Source organism: Myxine glutinosa, chromosome 4, assembly GCF_964187855.1.
Source record: "Myxine glutinosa chromosome 4, kmMyxGlut1.1, whole genome shotgun sequence".
Lineage (NCBI taxonomy): Eukaryota > Metazoa > Chordata > Myxini > Myxiniformes > Myxinidae > Myxine > Myxine glutinosa.
In genome coordinates, this window is record NC_136264.1 from 112,980,653 (window position 1) to 113,007,565 (window position 26,913).

Consider the following 26,913-nt stretch of genomic DNA (forward strand, 5'->3'; position numbering starts at 1 on the left):
AGTGGAGTCATCAGCAAAGAGATTTTCTTTCTTTTTTTTTTTTTTTTTTGTATACTGAATCGAGGCTCGTGAAAGAGCTAACATTTATTTCACAAACAAATCAACCAGACAAACACAATATATAAAAAGAGGGAGCGGAAGACAAGATGGGGAGAAAAGGGGAAGCACACAAACACAACATTTGAGAGCAGGGAGATGTGTGGGAGGGAGAGGGCTTTGGGGGGAGGAGGCGTGGGAAGGGGGGGGGGGGGGGGGGAGGGTGGGAGAAGTTTAAAACACAAGGACACCAAGGACTTCCAGGACAGGAGTTGGTATTTCAAAAAAGTGGATTTGGGGTGAAATTAGCTGGGGTAGAAAAGATCAAGGTTTTGGATGGGGGAAGATAAGAGATGGTGGTGAACAGCTGCTTTAAGACCTGGAGGGTGGAGTGGGATTGAAGAGAGTGAGGGAGTTTGTTCCAGAGGCGGGAGAAAAGAGGAATGAAGGAGTGAAGGTGAGCCGAGAGTCTTGATTTTGGCAGTTTAACCATAAGAGGGTTGCAGGCAGATCTTGTGCGACCTGTAGGAATATTTGGGGGACAGAGCCCAGAGAGAGCTGGGGGGGGGGGGGGGCAAGGCCACAGAGGAGTCGGTAGAAGACGGAAAGACCACCAACCTGCCTGCGTTGAGTGAGTGAAAGGCCCTTGGAGTTAGCTTCATCGCGGGAGATTCCAATGATTCTGAACGCTTTGGTTTCAACAGCGTGAAGACGAGCTAGGTGTGAGGCAGGAGCACTAGCCCAGAGGAGAGAGCAGTATTCCATTGAGCTGCGGATGAAAGCCTTGTATGTGGTGAGGAGCTCAGGTGTGCCAAGGAAGGACTTCGCACGACAGAGGATGCCCAGTCAGCGACTGGCTTTGGAGGCCAGATTTGAAATGTGGTTTTCCCAGGAAAGATCATGGCAGATAGTGAGACCCAAAAGCTTGAGTGACAGAACTTCTTGGAGAGGATTATTCAGAAAGTGGATGGGAGGGTTGTCCAGTCGGTCTTTTCGGAGAGACATCGTAAGAGTGAGATTTGTCAGGATTGAAAGACATGTTCCACTTGTTTGCCCAGTCTGTGATTTTGTCCAGGTCTGCAGAGAGTGAGGAGGCTGCAGACTGCCGATCTGAGGGATGAGGAATGGTGCGACAGAGAGTGGAGTCATCAGCAAAGAGATAGAGAGGATTTTCAAGAGAGTCAGAGAGATCATTGATGAAGACCAGAAAAAGCACAGGGCCCAGAACACTGCCTTGGGGAACTCCAGCCTGAACAGGAAGAGGAGATGAGAGAAACCCATTCAGCGCCACACGTTGACTACGACTAGAGAGGAAGTCCGCCAGCCATGCGTGGAGATTTCCATGGATACCAAAGGAGGAGAGTTTGGTGAGCAGAGCGGGATGCCGGACCGTATCGAAGGCACGTGATATGTCAAGGGAGACAGCTCTAATTTCCTGTTTGGCATTGAGGACCTCCATCCATTGTTGAGAAAGCAGAAGCAGCATGTCCAGAGTAGAGTGACCAGGTCTGAAACCAAATTGATGATCAGAGATCAAGCCATTGGAGAAGAGGAAAGATTTCATATCTGAAGCAATGATGGATTCCATGACTTTGCTGATAATTGGGAGAAGGCTGATTGGTCTGGAGTTGCTAGTATCTGTTTTTGCACCTTTTTGTGCAAAGCGGTGATGTTGGCTGATTTCCAAGCAGATGGCAGATGACCTTGAGCAAAAGAGAGGGCGAAGAGAACAGAGAGAGGGAGTGAAAAAGCGGAAGAACAGGATTTTAGGACCCGTGGGCTGAAGCCGTCTGGTCCAGTTGCAGAATCAGAGTCGAGGTTTGATAAAAACTTCTCCACCTTGTCAGGAGAGAAGGACACAGAGTGCAGGAGCAGTTGGGTTCGACTGGTAAAGGTGGCAACAGAGAGAGATGGGTTTGGGACACAAGATTTTGAGGCAAACACAGAGTTGTGGCATTCGGCTTTGTCACGTGCGGTGTCAACTGTGTCGCCATTTGAGGTAAGGGAGGGGATGGAAGGGGAACAAACACCAGAAACGGATTTGACCAGACGCCACCAGGATTTGGAGGAAGGAGACAGGTTTGAGAGTTCAATCTTGAGTGTGGAGAAATAGTGCTTCCTGGCACTCCTGAGGGTAGACACACTTGTTTCGAGCTGGTGGAAGGAACTGAGATTGCCTTCAGTTGGATTTGCCTTCCAAGATGCAAAGGCAAGTTGTTTCAGGGCAACTGCCTCACCACAAGATTCAGTGTACCATGGACGGGAGGAAGGGTAAGACAACTGAAGACGAGATGGGATAAATCTGTGCATGAGAGAGAGCAGTTTGCTTTGGAAGAATTCCCAGGAAGAATTGATGTCAGAGGCAGTAGAGATGGGAGACCAGTCCAGGTGATTGATGGCTGCTTGCAGCCCGTGCCAGTCGGCCTGAGTGAAATGCCAGACTCGTCGGTGCTGAGGAGGCTCTCTGAGAATGGCCAGAGAGATGTCCACTTTAACAAGCACATGATCAGAAGAACCGATTGGAGCAGAAGAAGAGCAGCAGACATTTGCAGGGAAGTTTGTCATAACCAAGTCCAGAAGAGAAGATACTCCATTGACTGAGATCCGGGTCGGGAAATTGACAGATTGTGTCAGTCCCAATGAGTCGCAGAAGTCCTTTGCTGAGGTGCCACGGCTGGTGAGAGATGAACCCACACCCAGCCAGCTGGCATGCTACATTTCAAGATGAAAATTCATACCTATAAATTAAGATGTATGACTTTTCTTTTTCAATTTGTATGCATTTTAGAATGAGTTTTAACCAGTAATACAGGGTGATTTATTTTATCTTATTTGAGAACCCTACATAATTCCCATAACACAAAAACTATATCAGTTAGGAACCTAATATTTTGCTGAACTGCTTCATTTGTTTCCATATCACTGATTTTGAAGGTTTTGTATGACCACCAAAGCCACTTTGAAATCAATTTGCCATTCCCTAAATGATGCATTAATTATTACTTCATTAGTTATTACTAATTATTACTTACATTAATTAATTAATTAATTACGACTTTATGTTCGACGAGAAACACGCGTTCTTCCACAGTGAGCATCATGGTGTGACTTATTGCAAACCGTTAAACGTCACTGCCAGGTCACGTGATAAATCACGTGATGCCTAATCACTCTCAGGATCATGTTACATCTTTCTGGAACATTTGGCTACATTTACACAAAATATTAGGAAAAGACAACAAGAAAAGACGTCAGAAGAAACACAGGTGAAAGAAAGAAAGGAGCGGACTACACCGAAACTGATCAAATGAGATAGCAATATGATGGCAACATGATATTATCTTATGATTGTATCTTCTTCCTGATATTATCAGGAAAGCAGGAAAGGTCATGATATTATATTTTTGGGATATATAGATTCCAGTAGATCTAGGCTATGGTGCGTTAGTCTGTGGTGGATGCGATAAGCATATAATGCCTCAAAGACGCCAGGCTTTCCTCCAGATTTCTTTCAGTTTCATGTTAAACAGCAGCAGCGACTGTTTGAAAAGGTAATCAGACATGTTCGTGTTTTTATCCACACTGATCAATTGACTGTAAATTTCAACCTGGGGCACGAGCAGCCAGATTCATAAAAAACGGTCTGACAAGAACTACACAGCAGGATACCATAGTCGGGTTTCAGTGCACAAACCGCTCATCACACCTGCCAATGCTTGTTTGTGAGTCCAGTGGTGCAAAGAGTGCAGACAATGGACTAACAAACAGTGAAGAAATGTGATTTGGTCAGATGAATCATCCTTCACCATGTTCTCGGCGTGCATGTGTGGCACCAACATAAAGAAATCTACAACTCTGAGTGCTTGGTTCCACCAGTAAAAGGTTCTGGTGGTTCTGTAATGTTGTTTGGCCCATGTTGCAGCCTTTCTTTCCTGTCGGGAGGGGTGACTTTCAGGATGGCAAGGCTCCCATCCTCAGAGCAAGTGTGGTCGCCCAATGTTTTGTTGAGCATGACATTGATGTTATCCATATGTCTTGGCCTTCTCAGTCTCCAGATCTGAACACATTTGAGCATTTATGGGACATTCTGGAACGATGCTTGAAGCGTTTTCCACCTCCATCAAACAGGCATAAGTTGATTGACTTTCTCATGGAAGAATGGTGCTGCATCCCTCCTGCACAATTCCAGATGCTGCTGGATTCCATGTCATGAGGCATACAGGCCGTACTGACCACATATTGTGGCCCAACACCCTATTAAGTGACTACATTGGCGTTTCCCTTGTTTTGTCCACTACCTGTATATGTTGGAACCCATCTGTGGATCGGTCCCATCGGCCGATGGGTCTGACCCATCTGTGGATGCACGAGAAATGACAATGCAGACCCATCGGCCGATGGGTCTGCGCCATCTGCGGATGTGTTGTTCACCTTGAAGGAATGTGTATGCATCAATGGTGGATGAGTATGTTTATTTGAACCTAAAAATATTATCTTATTTTTATCTTATCGACAAACGGTTATCGACAAACCACATGTCACGGACTGCTTTATAAACATTTATGACATCAATTGCTTATTTTTAGGTTCAAATAAACATACTCATCCACCATTGATGCATACACATTCCTTCAAGGTGAACAACACATCCGCAGATGGCGCAGACCCATCGGCCGATGGGACCGATCCACAGATGGGTTCCAACATATACACCATATAGACTGATAGAAGATAGCAAAGGCTTCGTTTGTGTTGATTCTTAATTGATGTGGTTTATACTGAGATAAATTGGGGGTGTGAGAGCACCTGATATGTCTGCTAAGAGGCCGGTACAAGAAACAAGAAGGTACAGTACGAACAGAGTATGGAGAGACACAATGGTTTGGAATTGGAAAATGGGTTCGACATGGGTGCATTCTCTTCCCTTACTTGTTAAATCTGTATAGTGAGTACATCATGAGGAAGTCAAACTTGGATTTTTTTTTTGTATAGAAGATCGAGGCTCGTGTAAGAACTAACGTTAATCACAAAAAAAAAACGGAGACACAAAACATACAATAAAGGGAGCGGGAGACAAGATGGGGAGAGTGAGGGAAGCACACAATTACAACAGCAGAGAACAGGGTCATCGGGAGATCTGTGGGAGGGAGAGGGCTGGGGGGAGGAGGATGACATAAAGGCTCGAGTCAGGATTAGAGGAAGGCACATCAACAATCTAAGGTATGCTTACGATACCACTTTGTTAACAGAAAGTAAAGAAAACTTGATGATTTGCTGCACACAGTGAAGAAGAAAAGTGAAAAGCTGGTTTTTATTTAAAACGAATAAAGACTAAAATCTTGTCACCTGAGAAGGTTGATGTGTTCAGGTTTGGAGAGGATCACATGGAAATAGTGGAAAGTTTCATTTTCCTGGATTGTAATATTGTCAGGATTGGCAAAGATCTGGAAACACAAAAATGTGACCATACAAACCTGGAGGAGGATGGTGAACGCTCTGATATTTCCAGTTACAATGCATGGATACTGTATGTAATGTACAGTGAAAAAGAAAGAAAGAAAGGAAGAAGATTGGCAGTTTTCAAATGTGGTGTTGGAGACTAATGTTTAAAATTCCATGGACTGAAGAAGAACAAACAAATCAGTGGTTGAATAAATTGGACTACGTGTACATGGGAAGGGATGATGCTAAAACAGAAACTGTCATACTTTGGATTCATCATGCAGAAAACGAAGTCTGGAGAAATCAACCATGCTCGGTATGGCTGAATGCTAGGTATAGCTGGATGTCTCTGCCAGAGCTTTGGGAAGCATTTCAAGATAGGATAGGATTTTCAGGCTGGAGTTCCCCAAGGCAGTGTTCTGGGCCCTGTGCTTTTTCTGGTCTTCATCAATGATCTCTCCGACTCTCTTGAAAATCCTCTCTATCTCTTTGCTGATGACTCTACTCGCTGTCGCTCCATTCTTCATCCCTCAGATCGGCAGTCTGCAGCCTCCTCACTCTCTGCAGACCTGGACAAAATAACAGACTGGGCAAACAAGTGGAACATGTCTTTCAATCCTGACAAATCTCACACTCTTATGATGTCTCTCCGAAAAGACCGACTGGACAACGCTCCCATCTACTTTCTGAATAATCCTCTCCAAGAAGTTCTGTCACTCAAACTTTTGGGTCTCACTATCTGCCATGATCTTTCCTGGGAAAACCACATTTCAAATCTGGCCTCCAAAGCCAGTCGCCGACTGGGCATCCTCCGTCGTGCGAAGTCCTTCCTTGGCACACCTGAGCTCCTCACCACGTACAAGGCTTTCATCCGCAGCTCAATGGAATACTGCTCTCCCCTCTGGGCTGGTGCTCCTGCCTCACACCTAGCTCGGCTTCACGCTGTTGAAAGCAAAGCATTCAGAATCATTGGAATCTCCCGCGATGAAGCTAACTCCAAGGGCCTCTCACTCACTCACCGCAGGCAGGTTGGTGGTCTTTCCGTCTTATACCGACTCCTCTCTGGCCTTGCCCCCCCCCCCCAGCTCTCTCTGGGCTCTGTCCCGCAAATATTCCTACAGGTCGCACAAGATCTGCCTGCAACCCTCTTATGGTTAAACTGCCAAAATCAAGACTCTCTGCTCACCTTCACTCCTTCATTCCTCTTTTCTCCCGCCTCTGGAACAAACTCCCTCACTCTCTTCATTCCCACTCCACCCTCCAGGTCTTTAAAACAGCTGTTCACCACCATCTCTTATCTTCCCCATCCAAAACCTTGATCTTTTCTATCCCCGATAATTTCACCCCAATTCCACTTTTTGAAATACCAACTTCTGTCCTGGAAGTCCTTGGTGTCCTTGTGTTTTATACTTCTCCCACCCCCCCCCCCCCCTTCCCACGCCTCCTCCCCCCAAGCCCTCTCCTCGCACACATCTCCCTGCTCTTAAATGTTTTGTGCTCTCAAGTGTTTGCGTGCTTCCCATTCTCTTGTCTTCCGCTCCCTCTTTTTATATATTTTGTTTGTCTGGTTGATTTGTTTGTGAAGTAAATGTGAGCTCTTTCACGAGCCTCGATTCAGTATACAAAAAAAAGAAAAGAAAAAAAAAAGGAATATTTGGAGAAATCTGATCAGGAATGTCTTTTGAAATCAGGAATGCCATTAGACACCTCATGAAGTGACAAGTTTATAACGTTTTTCCTTTTGTACTTTGCATTGACAAAAGTGATAAATCTTTATCAACACTTCGATTATCGATTATTGATCGATATTATCGATCGATCGATTATTGATTATCGAGCGCTTCGATTAATCGATTTCGAATAAGGGACTTCGATTACCTTTCATCCCTCAGTAGTTTTTCATTACCAGCTTGAGTTTATAATAGGAAGGTAATGTTTCCATCTTTCGTAAACAGAGAACAAACCGTTACTATATCAGTCTGAAAATATGTTGGCTTATCAGAACTTTGTTGAACATGCACCACAACTGGTATGATAATCCCAGCTTACTGTTTATGTCCATTGTAGTTTTGTACACAGCTAAAGTAAGTGAAAAAAAGCATTGCATGGCATAACGTTCCAGGGTCTTTGTTGCATGAATTGGCGTCTCTTAGATCCAAAAAGTTCAAACTCCGATTCATCAGACCAGAGCACCCAATTCCATTGTTCAACCTCCAAATCCTGGTGTTGCCTTGTAAATTTCACTCATTTCACCTCAAGCAGTGGTCTCAGCAGTGGTCTCTTTGCTACAACTCTGCGATGGAGACCTACTGCAATCAGTCTTCAAAAAAAAAACAGTGCTGAACAAAATATTAATGGTCATGCCTGCTCTCATTTCATTTGTCAGCTGCTGACTTGATTGAGAAAATCAAGTGCTTCTCTTGCCTTGGGGAGGTTCTTATCAGTCTTTCTGGCCTTTTCTTATCTTGTACCGAGCCAGTTTATTTGAGGCGTTGCAAAGGGTACCTCAAACCATTAAAGGATATCTTCAGCTTTTCCGCTAGTTCTGCCATCGTGTGCCCTTATTCTCACAGACTTTGGATCTTCATACGCTGTTCTGTTGTAAGTTGCTTCCTTGGCGCCATTCTGAACCGACTTGTAGACTTCCAAGAAAGGGAACAATCTGATGAAAACTAATTTCACATATTCACTCATTTGCAACCTTTTAATGTGGTTTCTTGTAATTCGCATTAATGTAACTGATGTGGATTTATTCAATAATTTATTGTGTTTTACTGTACCAAAATCCACAAACTATTTCCCGCATATTTTGTTTGTGGTAAGTGGATACACTATTACTAACACATGATAATATAATGTGTATATAATTTATATATACAAATCATACACTTATTTTGTTTGTTTGTTTGTCTTGCCAACAGTTGTTTCTTAAACGACTCCAACAGGGACCATAAAACCCATATCATTATAAAGGCCTTTGTTTTACGGTTGTATGTTTTTTCCTCTTGCCAATAACATATGTTCTTATATTTCGATGACTTATCGGCTATTTTCACTGAAGAATCATGATATAAGGGAAGTTGAGGCATTTGGAGGAGTGGGGTTGAGAGTTTGGGGGGTGGGGGGATTGAGGGCTTGAAGTAGAAATGGGGGGTTAAGGACTTGGGGTTGGGAAGGGCGGTTGAGGACATGTTGTGTGGAGGGCATTTGAAGAGAGGGTGGGGAGGGGTTTTGAACCCTTGGGATTTGGGTACAGGGGTCTTGAGGACTTGCGGTTGGGAGGGTGTTGAGGACTTGGGGTTGGTTGGGGCCTCGACTCTAACATGAGCCTCGACTTTGTGGAAAAAAAAAAAAATATATATATATATATATATATTTTTTTTTCTTTGGAAAAATGCCAGGGGCATATAAAAGGCTCCTTTATATGGTATGTGCCATGTGGCAAACTATAGAAAAGATGTGACATTCAATAGCAAGTAGAAAATGCCAAACAATAGAAAAGAAGAAACATTCCATGGCTTGTGGAAAATGCCAGACGATAGAAAATAAGGGACATTCAAAAAATCTCGTGTGCATGCTGTACTACCCTTGTGTTCTTAGGAGGAACCAAGTAATGTTCTAGAAAAGTTAATATAAAGGGGCGCCAATTTGAGTCATACAGCTGCATGAAGAAGTAAATGTATTTTAACCTATATATGTTGGGCGCCCCTCTGAGGGTGATTTATAATTAAATAATTAATCGAATAATTGATTAATCAATAAATCAAAAATACCCTTTACAGCCAAATCACTTGGTCATTGTCAATCCAAATATCATCTTACTAAATCAAAAGGTGCCTGAGATATTGCCCAGATGAGAAAGGAAATAAATAAGTACTTAAGTAATCCATAATAATTAGTAATTAATCAATTAATTGATAAATAAAAAAACAAAAACTACACTTTTTGCCAAAGCACGTGCGCACTATTGTGCCCAAATTTCAGCTTCCTAGCTCAAAGGATGGCTGAGATATCGCCCAGACAAACAAGAAAGAAAAAAAGAAAGAAAACAAGAAACCGGAGTGAAAACTGAGTACTCCCTTTCAGCGTGCATCATCTCCAGGCCCCCTTAAGTGCCCGGCAATGACGTTATGCAGCGCCTGGAGATGGAATAAGAAAGGAGCAGTGTACAATATCTTTAATGGTAAATGATCTGCCGTGAAAGAAAGATCGGTTGATTTGTTGATATTTATTTCCATACAATAAACAATTTGATATGGTACAATACTCATAATGACGTTGAAAATCAGGTTTAAGAATAATCACGTTTAAATACGAACCAAATGTATTTTGTCATTGACCAAGACTTTATTCAAAACGATATAAAATACTTGAAAAGTTCCTGGAACATTCTGCGAATTGCGAAACCGCGAATGGGTGAGGGGCATGGTTTCAATGGAAAAAGGGGGATTGGGTCTCGAATCGCGAAAATCCGCGAATGTCGAGGAACAAACATCCACAAATGGTGAGGCATTTGATTGCGAGGCAAATCACAACCAGTTGCGGCAAATCCCGAGAATGTCGACGATAATCCACGAATGTTGATGAAAGTCCTGCAAATGGCAAGGCAAACCCGCGAATGTTGGCGATAATTTCTCGAAGGTCGATGAAAATCCCGTGAATGTATGCCGTGACATCTATCTATAATTCCAGTAATCTCTGTCTGTCTGTACGTTTGTTTGTCTGTGACCGCTGTTTCTCGACAACCACGGGTCCGATATACTTTTAACTTGCCAGGTATATTGCTGGGGACCCGAGGATGTGCCTTTTCAAGGTTTCATATTAATCGGACAATTACTTACCGAGCTATGTCCAAAAAACGATTCAACCAATCAGAGAGCAGCGAACGATCGCGTGTGCCGAACGTGGCGGACACACTCTGCCTCGGATGGCACATTTGACAGCGTATTCATTTATTTCACGTTGGAAAACTATGTTGCCGTTAAACTATGTTTTAATAAAGTTTTAAAACTAATAAAAACGAATTTGCGATTCATTCGCTTTCCTGCGCGTTTGTGCACGCGATGGCGATTGCTTTACCAAACTCCGGAAGCCGTTCGCTTTGGACCAAACCATTTCATGTAAATAGAGGGGGGGGGATATAATTTTAGATATAGATATAGTACGGGCAATGCCCTAGTCTATCTATAATTCCACTAATCTCTGTCTGTGTGTGTGTGTGTATGCGACCGCTGTTTCTCGACAACTACCGGTCCGATATACTTGAAACTTGCCAGGTATATTGCTGGGGACCCGAGGATGTGCCTTTTCAAGGTTTCATATTAATCGGACAAGTAGTTACCGAGCTATGTCCAAAAAACGATTCAACCAATCAGAGAGCAGCGAGCTATCACGTGTGCCGAACATGCCGAACAGACTCTGCCTCGGACGGCACATTTGAGAGCGTATTCATTTATTTCACGTTGGCAAACTATGTTGGCGTTAAACTATGTTTTAAAACTAATTAAAACTACTTTGCGATTCATCGTAACTGCGATTCGTAACTGCCGTTCGCTTTGGCTTTGCGAATGGACCAAACCATTTCATGTAAATAGAGGGGGGGGATTGTCACCGTACTCGCAAGCCGTTCGCTTTGGACCAAACCATTTCATGTAAATAGAGGGGGGGGATATAATTTTAGATATAGATATAGTACGGGCATGCCCTAGTTGTTTCAATGGGGAAAAGAGGGATATGTTATCGGTTCCTGGCAGTTCTTGATTCATAGATGAGTTTTAAGTTAATAAGTTTTTTTAAGTTTAAAATGTTTTCGACCGCAAATGCACATGACTATAGTTTCATTAAAATGCTTGCAAAAAAAACAAAACAACACTCGGTACCATTTTGAAGGAATGTGCTTGCAGTTTATTAAGTGCTTAACCAGCTTAACCATACCGCACTGTGAAACTAAAAAAACAACAACAACATCATGTACCATTTCAAATTTTTATTTTACAAGCACACGGAACTTTTCAAATGATGATGATGATGATGGTGATGAATTAAAATCCCATGAATTCCTCGAACTCTGAGGGCCACCCAAATAATGGTGCTGCAACATCGTGCACTGAGGGAGAGGCAGGAGAGGTAGGAGAAGATGCTGATGGTCTTGAGGTGGAGGGAGCAGGGCGGAAGAAATGTGTAATGGAGAGATTGCCGGCCTGGCAGATTGCGGGAGGTTTTGATGCAGTCTTTTGTATGGGAGCAGCAGATCATCCAAGCCCCTCTTGAACTTGTGGTACAGCGCCATAACTGCGTCAGCGTCTTGCACCCTGTTGGCAATCGCCCACATGTCCTGCAGCACCTCGCCCAGGAACTGGACTGTGAGGTTGGACCTCGGCACCTCTTCCTCATCACTGCCCACCTCCTCCTCCTCCTCGGAAACGTTTGTAATGGTAATGGCCTCCAACTCCTCCTTTGTGACCGGGTTTAGGGAACGGTTCAGCATCATGGGTTTCAGCATGAAGTCCCCTTTTGCATTTGCACGAATGAGAGGTTCACTCAAAGCCATACTCGTCTACGTGTTGTGCTCGATCCATATGCTGAGTCTTCTCCATCCTTTCTATGTGGACATCGCGAACATGGATGACCACCTTCGTACTCGATACAGCGCTCGCTGAAACACTCTCACGAATCGCCTTCTCGTTCTTCCGTATGTAGCGAATGGTGGATTCGCTGACACAATAATGCCTGCAAACAGAGGCCGCACTCTCTCCTCTCGAAAGCCGGTCCAGCGGCTTCACTTTCTGCCTCAGGCTCATAACTTTCTTCTGCCTCTTGGTAGTTGACGCATCTCTAGCATTGGTCTTGCGCTTGGGAGCCACGATTGAACGATGAGCAAAGCGGGAGTCAAAAATGCAGTTCAAAACAACAGGACGAGAAAAATGATTGAGACCCAAGACACAGTCGGTATATGTAGGAATGATGGCATTGTGGGTAGCGCTGTGAAGGGGTGAGTACTCTGCACATTGTTTGTGGGGGATGTTATCGGATGATGCCATATTGAGCCTATCTGCTAATTTCAATAACGGTTTTAATGAAGCGTTTTCCTTGTATAATTCACGGGGTTGACTTGTTTACACAGCTGGTGGGATATCCTACGAAGCTCTCGATTATAGTGCAGGTAAAATTTGTGGCCGCGAATTTGAAAACGTGAATGAAAAGCCATGAAAACGTGAAGCACATGGCAGCGAATGCAGAGGCAGGTCAAGTTTGTGGCTCACAGAAGATGTTTTTTTTTGCGTATATCCAGCTGCTTTGTGCATGGCTGGTGAAAGATGGGTTTTATAAATGTGTCAAGCTAGTGGCTCATTAATTATTTTTTTTTGCGCCCCAGAAAAGCTGCGAATTCGCCAAACACGGCTGCGAATATGGGAAAAAACTCGAATTCGCAGGACACTTTTCTGCGAATAGAGAAACAGGATAATGTTTCTGTTCAGAAAACATTCGGAACCGCAAATAGTGGAACCGTGAATAGCAGGTTGCGACCCTATATATATTATCTATAATATATATATATTATATATATATATTATATATGATATATATATAATTATATATATATATATATATAGATATATATATATATATATATATATATATATATATATATATATATATATATATATATATATATATATATACACAAACACACATATATATATATATATATATATATATATATATATATATATATATATATATATATATATATATATATATATATATATATATATATATATACACAAACACACATATATATATATATATATATATATATATATAAATATATATATATATATATATATATATATATTGTTGTGGTTCTACACCACCCTCCTTTACCCCCTACCAAGGGGGGATTAGGCCCCTTGGTCTTGCTAGGCTTGGCGGAACCGAGACTTGCAACGTCCCCTCCGGACAAACGCGGAGTAGGATTTCGGGACCACTTCTCGCTCGTACCTAATTCCCCGCGCTGCCCTGGGAGCGAGGAAACAAGCCTCGCACGAACCATGTGTGATGTGAGTACGCCGAGCGGATTGCGTACACGTGGTCCGCGCAGTTACCTAGAGGTTGCAACCCGATTAGACCCAACCCGATTTGTGCTCGTGCCACGCTTAGTCAAATGAGGAAACCACAGGAACGATCGAATCGGGAAAAGGAAGAACAAGGGTTTAATTATTCCCACACGTATATACAATGTTCAGGGATGCAGAGACACAGAGTAGCCTTAAACAGTCTTAACTTAACCCCAGACAATGGGCCCGGCTCACACTCACACAGGGAATTGCAAATGGGTAGATGTTCCCCAACGCGTCGATGTGGTCGCCCAGAGACGGTCCCCATCCGGCTCTCCACGGCCCCGGCACGTCCCGCAAAGATGGTGGCAGGCGAAGGCAGGGACTCGTAGCGTGTCTCCCAAACAAGGCAGATGATGGGGCGGAACGGCAAAGGGCGGGACTTTTAGCGCGGCTGGCGATTACTCAGCCGTTCTCACTCGCACGTCTCAAATGCACTGTATATTGGCTTATGCGCGTCTGGCTGCGCCCGCGTATCTGTACAGTTCTCACGTGTTGCCAACTCCTCTTTCTCAATCCTCTCAGCTGGTTAGTGCGCGAGAGTTCTCGTGCAAGTTCTTTATAACGATCCACTTCCGCGCTAGTTCTCATTAAAGTCCTTCTCTCTCGCAGCAAGTCCTCTTGAGGGCTTTGCGCAGCGGGTCTTATAGCTACGCCCCCCGAACCTTCTGGAACACTCTCAATCCTTCTCACCATGCCCTGTGACGCAACGCCGCCATCACCACCTCTGAGCTCTGATTGGCGGCTCGTCCTTACTGTCAGCGCTTCCGCTGCTCCGCCCTCGACTCCGCCCCGGTCCTCCTCTGCTTGCCTCGTGTTAACTCGCCCAACAATGAACCGACGTTAACGCAAAAGGGATTGAGGCTACGGACGTAGGATGATCGGTGGCAGTAGGGCCTATTTTCTCCTGGCTCTTACTCAGCGCAGAACTAACGATGGAAAGGAACTAAGCTCACAAATACTAAGATATAACTATACTATCGCGAGGCAAGTAACTAACTATTTTGGGCAAATTTTAACCTTTATTAGACTCACTTTACAAACTCAAAACCGCAACAATTTATATATATATATATGTATATATATATATATATATATATATATATATATATATATATATATATTGTTACGGATCTCGGAGTATGGCACTCCCCTTACCGAGGGGGGGTTAATCCCCTCGTCTATTAAGCTGGCCGTCTCCGGTCCTGGAGCTATGACGTCACTTCCGGTCAGCGCTGAATAGCGTGGTAGGCCAATTGTTCCTTTTACCTAACTAGGGCATGCCCGTACTATATCTATATCTAAAATTATATCCCCCCCCTCTATTTACATGAAATGGTTTGGTCCAAAGCGAACGGCTTGCGAGTACGGTGACAATCCCCCCCCTCTATTTACATGAAATGGTTTGGTCCATTCGCAAAGCCAAAGCGAACGGCAGTTACGAATCGCAGTTACGATGAATCGCAAAGTAGTTTTAATTAGTTTTAAAACATAGTTTAACGCCAACATAGTTTGCCAACGTGAAATAAATGAATACGCTCTCAAATGTGCCGTCCGAGGCAGAGTCTGTTCGGCACGTTCGGCACACGTGATAGCTCGCTGCTCTCTGCTCTCTGATTGGTTGAATCGTTTTTTGGACATAGCTCGGTAACTACTTGTCCGATTAATATGAAACCTTGAAAAGGCACATCCTCGGGTCCCCAGCAATATACCTGGCAAGTTTCAAGTATATCGGACCGGTAGTTGTCGAGAAACAGCGGTCGCATACACACACACACACACAGACAGAGATTAGTGGAATTATAGATAGATTACCAGTGCCTTCCGGTAAGCGAGGAAATGAGCCCCGCCCGAGCTGCGGACAAGATGGAAGATTGCCGAGCGGTTTAGCAACCCGCAGCTCGAGCCGTTATGAAAAGGGACTAAACCCGATTATAGCGGTTGGCCAAATCGTGCCACAGGTACTCAATGGGGAAAAGACTAAGACGATCGGACGAGAGGAAGCAAAGAATACGAAGGGTAAAGGAAGAACAAATATGGTTTATTACTATCTAAAAGAGGAAACGAAAGAAGTGATTGTACAAGAAGAGAAAACAAAAGGACATAGGGCAACCTTATACACAGTCTTATATTACCATATGCCCAGACAGAACAAACAGACTTACACGAATAGGGAATGGCAGGAAGGAATGGCTGGAAGGGGGAGAAGGTCCAAGCAGATGGCAGGGCAGGAAGGTCCGGGCAGATGGCACAGCATCGAGGTCCGCTCCAGGTCGCGCTCCGGTCCACGGCTTGAGGCGAAATCTGGCGGCAGCTGCACGTATCGGTTTCACCCGGTCGGACAATGCGAATATATTGCGGTATTGTCGTCGTCAATGGACCCACTCTCCTGCCTTACGATTCAGCTGTATCTCATCTGCTGCCTCTCTCTCTCTCTGCCATTCAACTCCCTCTCTGCCGTTCAACTCCTCCTCTGCCGTTCAACTCCTCCGTGAAAAGGCTTTGCGTTCGCGCTTTTATTGGAAGCTTCGCGTATTAAGCCGCGTCCGCTTTGCTCCACCTACTCGTGAACACGCCCCGGCCCGGATTGGTCACAAGGGTTCACTCGTACCTCCCCTCGTGACGCGTCGATGGGGCCACGCCTGTGTTCCTGGCCACTCTGACCGCGTGCGTAATGGCGGCTTGGGGCCAGCAACAAACCAAAAGGGCAGCGAACGCTGCAATACAGCTACTGGCACTTTGAAGAGAGAGAGATGATTGGGGATAATTGAAGGGGGCTATCTTATTTGATTAATACAACGCAGATTCAACTATTGGAAACAGATCCTTACCTGAAACATAGACTAATGAAATAACTGAAGAAGATCCTATGGTTTGCTACGTGTTGTACATGGCCTAACTAGGGTGCAACCTTTACAAAGGGGGATATTTACAAGAATTATTATTATACAAAGTGAAGGTTCTAAAAACCGTAACACAGCACCCGTCTCACCTCCAGGGCCGTCCCGGCCCAAAATAACTTTAAATTAATGTGACACTCAGGTGTAGTAACCCTCTACTATTAACCTTACCCTGAGTGCGACAGTTTTAAAACAATTAAGTATGTCCCGCCTGCTGCGTTGTATTCTGTCTAACTGATTCACGCTCACAGGATAACCGAATCACGGAATTAATTCGCAAACTACACATTTACGGTGGGGAGCATTATTTACAAAGACTACACTATTTGGTATTTACAAAACTAAACCCAGGACCTGTTCTTTTGGGAAACAAAAGCAGTTTTTGAGAAGAGGAAAGGCATACACTGCACTGCACCGGTGCACCACACCCACGGGTGCTCCGAGACACACAATTGATATTGCAGTGCAATCTCAGAGCACCAAAAGCACCACCATTAAAGCACCCAATAAAAAAACACAAAGCACCATCCAGTGCACATTTCCACAATAAACAATAATCATTGCGTCCGACGTCTTCTTCTCTCTGCTGTTCCGCTGGTTCTAGACGACTTCTTGATGTTCTGTGCTTGCGGCCTATTTGATAATAATAAGAAGGCACAAAATGCGTCCATTTCTTAATTATGGCCAGCAGGGGCCAACTAAGGGTGGTCCACCTGCTTGGCATAGGTGCCACCTTTACCGTGGTCCGCAAGCAAGATTCCCAGCAGCGATGCCAGGCCCCAAAACGTGGGGTCCATGAGTGGTGCTCGGCCACAGACATGTGGTCCATATTGTGGTGCTCAGCCACAACAACGTGCGGTCCGTAAGTGTGGTACCGGTCCAGGCAGGCAGCAGCGAGGGTGCGGCACACAACTGCGGCGCCTGCATGCTTTCCCCTCAGTGCCCAGAGAGCACGGTCCATAGGTGGGGAAGGAAGACAAAGCAGAGTTAGCGGGGTGCAAGGGCGCAAGGGCACACATCAACACAAGGCAATGCAGAGGTGAGGTACGCAGGAGAACGAGCGGAGAAAGCTCGTCCCTACCGTACACCCCCCCCCCCCCTGTCACCTAATCTACCCTTGCCCTTACCCCGTATTTACACCATTTATAAATCCGTCGCTTTTGTCTTGTCTTCCCCATATCTCCCCTCTATACCAAATTCGTTATCAATCCCTCTAACCAAATTTGCCATAAAGCCCAATTTCTCATCAATTCCTCCTAAGGAGGAAGAGATGGAACAACAAGCACAATGTCACCCCCACGTCATGATGCGTCTTACATACCAGACATTTGCAAAAAACGGTTGTGTGGAGTCCTGTCACCTTGGTGAGTGGATGCAGATGGTGCGAAGAGATTCCAATCCTAACTATACTCTAAATGACTTTCACACTTTTACTCTACCCGGGGTCTTTCCCTGCAAAACCATTGGCCATCTTTCACTATGTGGTTCTAAGAACCAAACTCCCATTGACCAAACTGTGGTGCTCACCAATTTGGGGTCTCACTCCCCCGATTCTACTCCCTGTGCCCTCGCACAATTTCCGGGCTGGGTCGTGTGGCGCTCCCAGCAGGTCCGCACACCTGCACACCTCCGCCACTGCAGTTGTCTCCGAGCTTACCTGCTCCTTACCCTAACCTATCTGGGGAAGGCCCTCTGGTGCTCTCACCCCCTACTGCCCTCTCTGGCGTCGGGCTACCCGGGTCCCTCCTTGGATCCTCGGGCCCCATTGAACACTACTGGCTCCCAGAGCCTACCTGCGGCCTCACCTGGCCGACATACTAACAGTGGCGGAGTGCTCAACCAATCACACTCACTAACAGGCCACATGCCCAGCCAATTGACTCCACTAATGCACCCAACACAACACTCTGTGCAACTACTCGCACCACAGATGCCAATATCCAACCACAATTTACCTACTCCCTCTACCTACTTTTAAACTACCCTCCCCGGGTACTCGTGAAGGGGTCCTGTCTTATTTGTGAATTCAGACTGTGAATGTGAATTCAGACTTTGTACACATTCCATCACTTTCTCCGATTCCATCCATCTTCCCCATCCACTCCTTTCGCACCAACCACTCCACTCCACGTATTCCACACTACTCACTCCACACCATCCATTCCATACTCCATGTATTCCATACCATCTATTCCATACAACCCTTCTCCATGCTCCATTCATTCCATATAACCATTCCCCATACCTCCGTACTTCACTTACACACCTGGTGGCACCTGCACACCTGGTGGCACTCGCACACCTGGTGGCACTCGCACACCTGGTGGCACTTGCACCCTCCTTTCCTTCAGGACCATTCACTCAATACAACACGCAATCACACCTTTCACCATACTCTGCTCAATACACTTTCACACACACACTGCATCATCTGATCTACCTGGTTTTCCCTCTAACTTAGTGCTTCCCTGTCACCCCTTATTCTATGCACAACCCACGTCATTATCCTCCAAACTAATCTACCTACGTCCCCTACTACAGGTACATGTCGCTACTTAACTCTCATGTTACCTATTGTCATTTTTCTAAATCCCTATACGTTATAACCTAACCCTCCCGGGCTAGTTTTCACAGCCATACCCCATAAAACTATAGCTCCTTTGCCCACATGGATGCGAGGGATGGTAGAGCTCCCATCCCCCCACATCACCATATACCATTTGCCATCATCACTATCACTATCCGGTCCACTAAACTTGAGCCTCTCGGAACGTCAATACATCATTAAAGCTCGGCTTCGCAAAGCCGAGCAATGAATACGGGTGGTTTGGTCTACTGCGGTTGGGTCCGTCCGGCACTCGATTCAGGGGAGGAGGTTTCGTCGGGCCAAGGTTTAAAGCACCATCCCTACGCAGGGCCTTTCGCTCCCATGCGCGGTGGGCCAGCCTTGCCCGGGTGAAATGCCGCCACCACAAGGGGGCGCCGTTCCGACCCCTCCTACCTTCCCTCGAACCGGGCCGGTCGCCTTGCTCGGCAAAGCGCGGACTCGACCATGCGGGGCGGGGCCCGGCGCGAATCCTGCACGACGCTCCAAACAGGAGCGACGCGACACCGATCCCTGCCGGTTCCCGCAGTACACAAAGCCCGGCACGGACCGGGAGCTCGCGTCGGCTAAACGTCGGTCTGAACGCTGCCCCGGTCAACGTCGATGCCCTACTCGCATGCTCACACCACGCGCTCCGTTCTTTGCTCATACATCCCATACACTTTGTCAATTCCACCACCGCACTCTCTGTTACACACCACTCGCTGTTCGCACATTCCATAACACACCTTGGTGCACACTCTCCCGGTACGTACTCCGTACCACTCACCACAGGTGTGCACTCCTGCGCATACCCACTCATGCGCTCCGATGTGCCCTCCCGCACACGCGCCACAACCAACTCAGGTGTGCCTCCTCGCACACGCTCAACCATTCCAAGTGTGCATCCTCGCACCCGCTCCTCATCCATATCACTCTCCGTATCACTCTTATCACACATACACTCCGACGTGCATTCTCACTCGCACTCGGTATCACTCCCACACTTTGTAACACACTCACTCTTCGACGCACACTTTTTCCTCACACGCGTGCCATTTTCTCTCACACAGCACACCACGGACCTCCCACAAATGCCCGCGGTACGCTGGGATCCCAAGCGCGCGAAAATTCTTTTCGTGCCAAACATTCTCCCGCAAAATCTTTTTGCACCATATACCACCTTACTCACCTTTGGGATCCTCCTCTCCACATGCACCTGCAAATCTTTATAAGGATTAGCAAGTACGGCATCAGGATGTGAATTCAGACTTTGTACACATTCCATCACTTTCTCCGATTCCTTTCCTATCTCTGCCGTCTCTCCAATCCCAATTTCAACTATAACCATTTCATTCTGAATTAATTCTTTTCCTCCGACAACCGCCGGCGCATATGAATTTGCCAGGTCGAATTCGGCGGCCGTCGGGTTTTTCACACCCCGTGTCGCGATTTCTATCCCGGTCCACCCGGCTGTGCTTTGCTCACCCTCGCTCACCCCGCGCTTCTCAAACCACGCTACCTCGTCACGTACCGATGCGCCCTTCCCGCTCGACATGCGATTAATGCTCTTCCCACATTCTTTTATCTGGCCACCTATTTTGTTTCCACACTCTTCAATTAGATTTCCCAATTGCTCCCCCCGAGCATCTATCTTATCATTTAGCTTTTCCAATCCATTCATGATTTGCGCCATGAGGGCTTGCATGTCGAAGCCCGCTGGTACAATGGGCTCGGCTACCGCTGCCACGTGTGAGGCGCCGCCATCTTGTGCACCTGCAACCCCCACTGTCACACCTTCTTCAACCCCCTCTTCCATTACTCCAACTGCCTCCCTGGGGTCCTGGGTCGACTCTACCTCCTCTTCTATCTCCCCCACCGGCATCCGACCGCCTTGATCATCCATGGCACGATTATAATTTGGATATTAATACTAGATTTCGGCCGCTCCTTATTTTAACCAAATTTTTCAGATGTGTTAAAAATTTGGTTCGAGTCCAAATCCCACACTCCTGACACCAATTGTTACGCCCAATAGCACAATTGGTGTCCAAAATTTGGTCTAAATAAATTTAGTCCCAGGTTCCAGATCCCAACTCCTGACTACCAATTGTTACGGATCTCGGAGTACGGCACTCCCCTTACCGAGGGGGGATTAATCCCCTCGTCTATTAAGCTGGCCGTCTCCGGTCCTGGAGCTATGACGTCACTTCCGGTCAGTGCTGAATAGGGTGGTAGGCCAATTGTTCCTATTACCTAATTACCAGCGCCTTCCAGTAAGCGAGGAAATGAGCCCCGCCCGAGCCACGGACAAGATGGAAGATTGCCGAGCGGTTTAGCAACCCGCAGCTCGAGCCATTAACAAAGGGACTAAACCCGATTATAGCGGTTGGCCAAATCGTGCCACAGGTACTCAATGGGGAAAAGACTAAGACGATCGGACGAGAGGAAGCAAAGAATACGAAGGGTAAAGGAAGAACAAATATGGTTTATTACTATCTAAAAGAGGAAACGAAAGAAGGGATTGTACAAGAAGAGGAAATAAAAGGACATAGGGCAACCTTATACACAGTCTTATATTACCATATGCCCAGACAGAACAAACAGACTTACATGAATAGGGAATGGCAGGAAGGAATGGCTGGAAGGGGGAGAAGGTCCAAGCAGATGGCAGGGCAGGAAGGTCCGGGAAGCAGATGGCAGGGCAGGAAGGTCCGGGCAGATGGCACAGCATCGAGGTCCTCTCCAGGTCATGCTCCGGTCCACACTCCGGGCTTGAGGCGAAACCCGGCGGCAGCTGCACGTATCGGTTTCACCCGGTCGGACAATGCGAATATATTGCGGTATTGTCGTCGTCAACGGACCCACTCTCCTGCCTTACGATTCAGCTGTATCTCATCTGCTGCCTCTCTCTCTCTCTCTCTCTCTGCCGTTCAACTCCTTTCTCCCCTGCCGTTCAACCCCCCCTCTGCCGTTCAACTCCTCCTCTGCCGTTCAACTCCTCCGTGAAAAGGCTTTGTGTTCGCGCTTTTATTGGAAGCTTTGCGTATTAAGCCGCGTCCGCTTTGCTCCGCTTACCCGTGAACACGCCTCGACCCGGATTGGTCACAAGGGTTCACTCGTACCTCCCCTCGTGACGCGTCGATGGGGCCACGCCTGTGTTCCTGGCCGCTCCTCCCTTTTCCTCCCACTCTGACCGCGTGCATAATGGCGGCTTGGGGCCAGCAACAAACCAAAAGGGCAGCGAACGTTGCAATACAGCTACTGGCACTTTGAAGAGAGAGAGAGATGATTGGGGATAATTGAAGGGGGCTATCTTATTTGATTAATACAACACAGATTCAACTATTGGAAACAGATGCTTACCTGAAACATAGACTAATGAAATAACTGAAGAAGAGCCTATGGTTTGCTACGTGTTGTACATGGCCTAACTAGGGTGCAACCTTTCAAAGGGGGATATTTACAAGAACTATTATTATACAAAGTGAAGGTTCTAAAAACCGTAACACTATATATATATATATATATATATATATATATATATATATATCAAAGGGAGGCGCAAAGCGCCCCTCCCTTTATATAAGCGATTGTTTCTCTGTATGCGAGCTCGCTCGCTCGCTCGCTTGTATATGTAAAATGTAAAAGCAGAAACGGACGAGCTTTTACATGGGGACTGAAAATGCGTTTCTCGGCTTCTACTGGACGAAATGCACTACAAATTTCAGAAGTAAATGCTTTATACGTCCAGGTAATGTCTTCGAACTTTCAGCAACGTCCGTTTCTGCATTCTTGAGTTATATTTAGAAAACCCTCGAAATCACGTTGCGATCTGTCCATCCGTCCGCCCAAAATGTGTTGGCATTCATATCTCAAGGACTGTACATTGAAACTAGCTGAAACTTGGAATATACATCGGCCAATAGGTCTGGTTAATGGCTATCGAAACAAATTCCACCCACGTGCTATAGTTTTTGGTTTAAAATTAAATATATAAAAATATATATACATAAATAAATATATAAAAATATATACACAAATCGAATGTACTGGCCCAATGGCCTCATGGATAAAGCATCAGACTCCCAAGCTGGGGATTGTGGGTTTGAATTCCGTCTTGGTTGAATATTTTTTCCCCTTACTTTTTCAAGTTTTTTATATCGTCTTGAATAATTATGAGCTAATGAACATCTTGTACAATGAGCAAATGCATTTTGTTCGTATTTAAAATGTAGTTATTCTTAAACCTGAATTTCAGCATCATTATGAGTATTTTACTACATCAAATTGCTTTTTGTATGGAAATCAAGGTAGGCGCAAAGCGCCCCTTCCATTTTTTGGGACGGTTTTCTGTATGCAACTTTAACACGAGTGAAAATTAGTTTCTTGGCTTCTACTGGTATATCTATAATAATAAAAGGCAGTGTCCGTCCATCCGTCCGTCTGTCTGTCTGTCTCCTCCATAACTCCAAAACCATGAAACATAGCGGCCCCAAACTTTGCATGCATACACCTGGACCTCCAGCATGTTGCAAGGATGAAAACTGGATGTTTGGGTGTGTTATAACACCCTTTTAAAAGATGATTAACGAGGTGCTCATCAGAAAAAAAACCCCAATGTGTTGGCCTACCAAAATGGCAGCCCACCATCTTTGTCATCTCACTGCACCTCGCTGGGTTCTTAAGCTGCCATTTTGTTTCGGCCTATTCAAACGTGCCTTGCCTTGGAAACATGATTGATTATCATTACATAATTGATTATCATTACATAATTGAACCATATCATCAAAATCTGGATTTGGACATGAGGATTGGATGCTGTAGACTAAATAATCTCCAAATCTGGAGTGAAATCTGACAAAATTTACCATATCTGCGATTTTATAACTAAGTATATATGCATTTATTTAAGCGACCGACATCTGGCAAATAATATACATTTACTTATTCATGCAGCTGTATGAATCAAATTGGCACCCCTTTCTATGAACTTTTCTAGAGCATTACTTGGTTCCTCCTCAGAACACAAGGGTAGTCCAGCATACACACGAGATTTTTTGAATGCCCCTTATTTTGTATTGTTTGGCATTTTCTACAAGCTATAGAATGTCCCTTCTTTTCTATACTTTGCTACATGCCACCCTTGTATAAAGGGGCCTTTTCTATGCCGCTGGCATTTTACCCAAGAATATATATATATATATATATAATATATATATAATATATATATATATACATATATATTTTTAAAGCAAAAACTATGGCACTTAGGTGGAATTTGTTTTGAAAGCCATTAATTAAATGTATTGGCCAATGTATATTCCAAGTATAGCCTTTTGAGATGTGAGCGCCAACACATTTTGGACGGATGGACGGATGGACGGACGGACGGACGGACGGACAGACTGACATACACCAACGTGGATTTGAGGGTTTTCTTAATAAATTAATAATGATAATTATATAGATGGTCATGGAAGCTGTTGTTTTTTATGTTGTATATGATCATGTATACTTTACCTCAACATATCCGGCTGTGCCAAACTGTGCCAGCAGGAGTGGAAAAGCCGCGTGCTCGAGAATCAGGCTCAGCTAGAGTCAGAATTACAACGGGCTGAGGAGTTTTACGTGCAGCAAGTGTCCAGGCTGAGAAAGGTACCAGCCTTCAAAGATCAAAAAAAAAGAAAGATTTGCAACACTAAGTTCAAAATATTCCCTTTAAAAACATCTGGTGAGTTTTGCTTAATTGTATTTCTTTTTCCACAAATTATTTAGGACAAAAGTGTATTTGCTCACCAGTCTCAGCAGAAGTGCCACCCACATTGAACCTTGTGTATAGTTTGTGCTGGCATCATGATATGGATGCCATTATCAAAATTGGAATGTCTTGCACGTTACTCGCTGCACAACCCTCAAAAAACATCACTAGCTTTGCCTGTTGTACTCTGTATGCCTTTCTGACCTACATGTATAAAGGACTGCAGGCTAACTGAATCACTCTCATGGAAAATTTATGAACATTGTTTGCCTCTCATGAGTAAATTCATCTATCTGGTTTTTATTTGAGCAATTATCCACATGCTATGCATTCACATTCATTAAATTGTTCCTGTGTACAATGTGTGCACTCTTACTTATGATGTATGCAATTGGGAGCTTGATTAAACATCAAACCATGTGGCCTGCGGTCCTTACGTAAGAGGTCCTGACCGTGAATCTCTGATCTATTTATTTGTTTGAATATAAAAATAGAATATTGCCAAGGTGATTATTTTGTACCCCTCATGCACTCTTTCCCATTTATCTAACCTCACCCACTGCATTGGCCGACCATCCACAATCACATCGCTGCATCATATTTTGGCATTTGCTTTCTCCTTTTTGTTGTTGTTTTGTTAATTATGGGAACATGCTGAGCATGTTTTCCATTTGCTACTGAAGGCTTGCACAGTGAGCACTTGCTGCATTTATATACTTTGACTTCGTGAATGAAAAATAAACTGTCTAAAAATTCTTTTTGTTATACAATTGTATCATTTAGGTACATAACTTGTGTATGTTCACTTGCACTCTATCCGTGACTGAGTAGGATGTGTGCTCACTGCTCATGCTGAGTATGGATTCCCATGGGTCTCAACAGCTGATATTGCAAATTGCTTTCTATATGACAGAATTGTTTGGTTTCTTGTTTCCAGAATGCAATATTGAGGGCTTTGGCAGATAAGTCACCGGACAGACTTTTGGGGTAAGTTGTAACTTTTTCTCATCCTAACACCCAAATAGTGGTACTGTAGTAGTGTCGCATAATATATGCATATGTATGTATGTGTGTATATATATATATATATATATATATATATATTTATATATATATATATATATATATATATATATATATATATATATACACACACTACTGGTGAAAGGTTTTAGAACGCCTCAATTTTTCCAGTTTTTATTGAAATTTACGCAGTTTAATGTCTCAATGTACTCTGAAATTAAGCATAGAACAAATAAACAATTGGAGATCAAAAAGAAATCATAGAATCATTTTGTTTAACAAAATTTAATTTAAAATTTTGACCCAGCAAAGTAGCCACCTTTTGCAGATATAACTGCTGAAAACACTCGTGGCATTCTTTCGACAATGGAAATGAAATATTGTTCGGGAGTTCTTCCCAACACTGTTGCAGCAGTTCCCACAAATGTGTTGCACTTGTAGGTTGCTTTGCTTTCACCCTTCTGTCCAGTTCATCCCAAACCAGCTCGATGGCGTTTAAGTCTGGAGACTGTGCTGACCATTCCATGATTTGAAGCCTACCGTCTTGTTCTTTTCCTCGAAGGTAGTCTTGACATAGCCTGGAGGTGTGTTTAGGGTCATTATCTTGCTGTAGGATGAACCCCTGACCAACTAGGCGTATACCAGAGGGTATTGCATGGCGCTGCAAAATGCTGTGGTAGCCCTTTTGGTTCAGGGTGCCAATCACTCTGTGCAAGTCGCCGACTCTGGATCCAGGAAAAGAGCCCCAGACCATCACGCTTCCTCCTCCATGTTTGACAGTTGGTGTGGGGGACTGAGGACCATCCTTTTGCCTACTCGACGGCGTACAAAAACCCTGCGTGATGAATCAAAGATTTCAAATTTTGATTCATCGGTCCATAAGTTCTTCTTCCAGTCTTCAGTAGTCCACTCGCGGTGCTTCATGGCCCAGGCAAGCCTCTTTTTCTTATTTTGCCATCTTAGCAATGGCTTTCCAATGCCACTCGACCTGTCAAACCTGCAGCTCGAAGTCTTATCTTCACAGTTGAAACTGAGACTTGCTTACGTCAA

General features: G+C 44.8%; 1 protein-coding gene across 24 annotated transcripts in view; it reads left to right on the forward strand.

Annotated features, from left to right (window-relative positions):
* LOC137417608 (vinexin) overlaps positions 1-26,913 on the forward strand; it is a 361,763-nt gene that overhangs the window by 230,343 nt on the left and 104,507 nt on the right. For 17 of the 24 annotated variants that reach the window (XM_078776281.1, XM_068103523.2, XM_068103521.2 and 14 more), the window contains 2 exons: positions 24,639-24,737; positions 25,778-25,827. In XM_078776281.1, coding sequence (XP_078632407.1) covers positions 24,639-24,737; positions 25,778-25,827 — 149 coding nt within the window. The remainder of the gene's footprint in view (positions 1-24,638; positions 24,738-25,777; positions 25,828-26,913) is intronic. The other 7 variants (XM_078776283.1, XM_078776282.1, XM_078776286.1 and 4 more) reach the window with 1 other exon arrangement.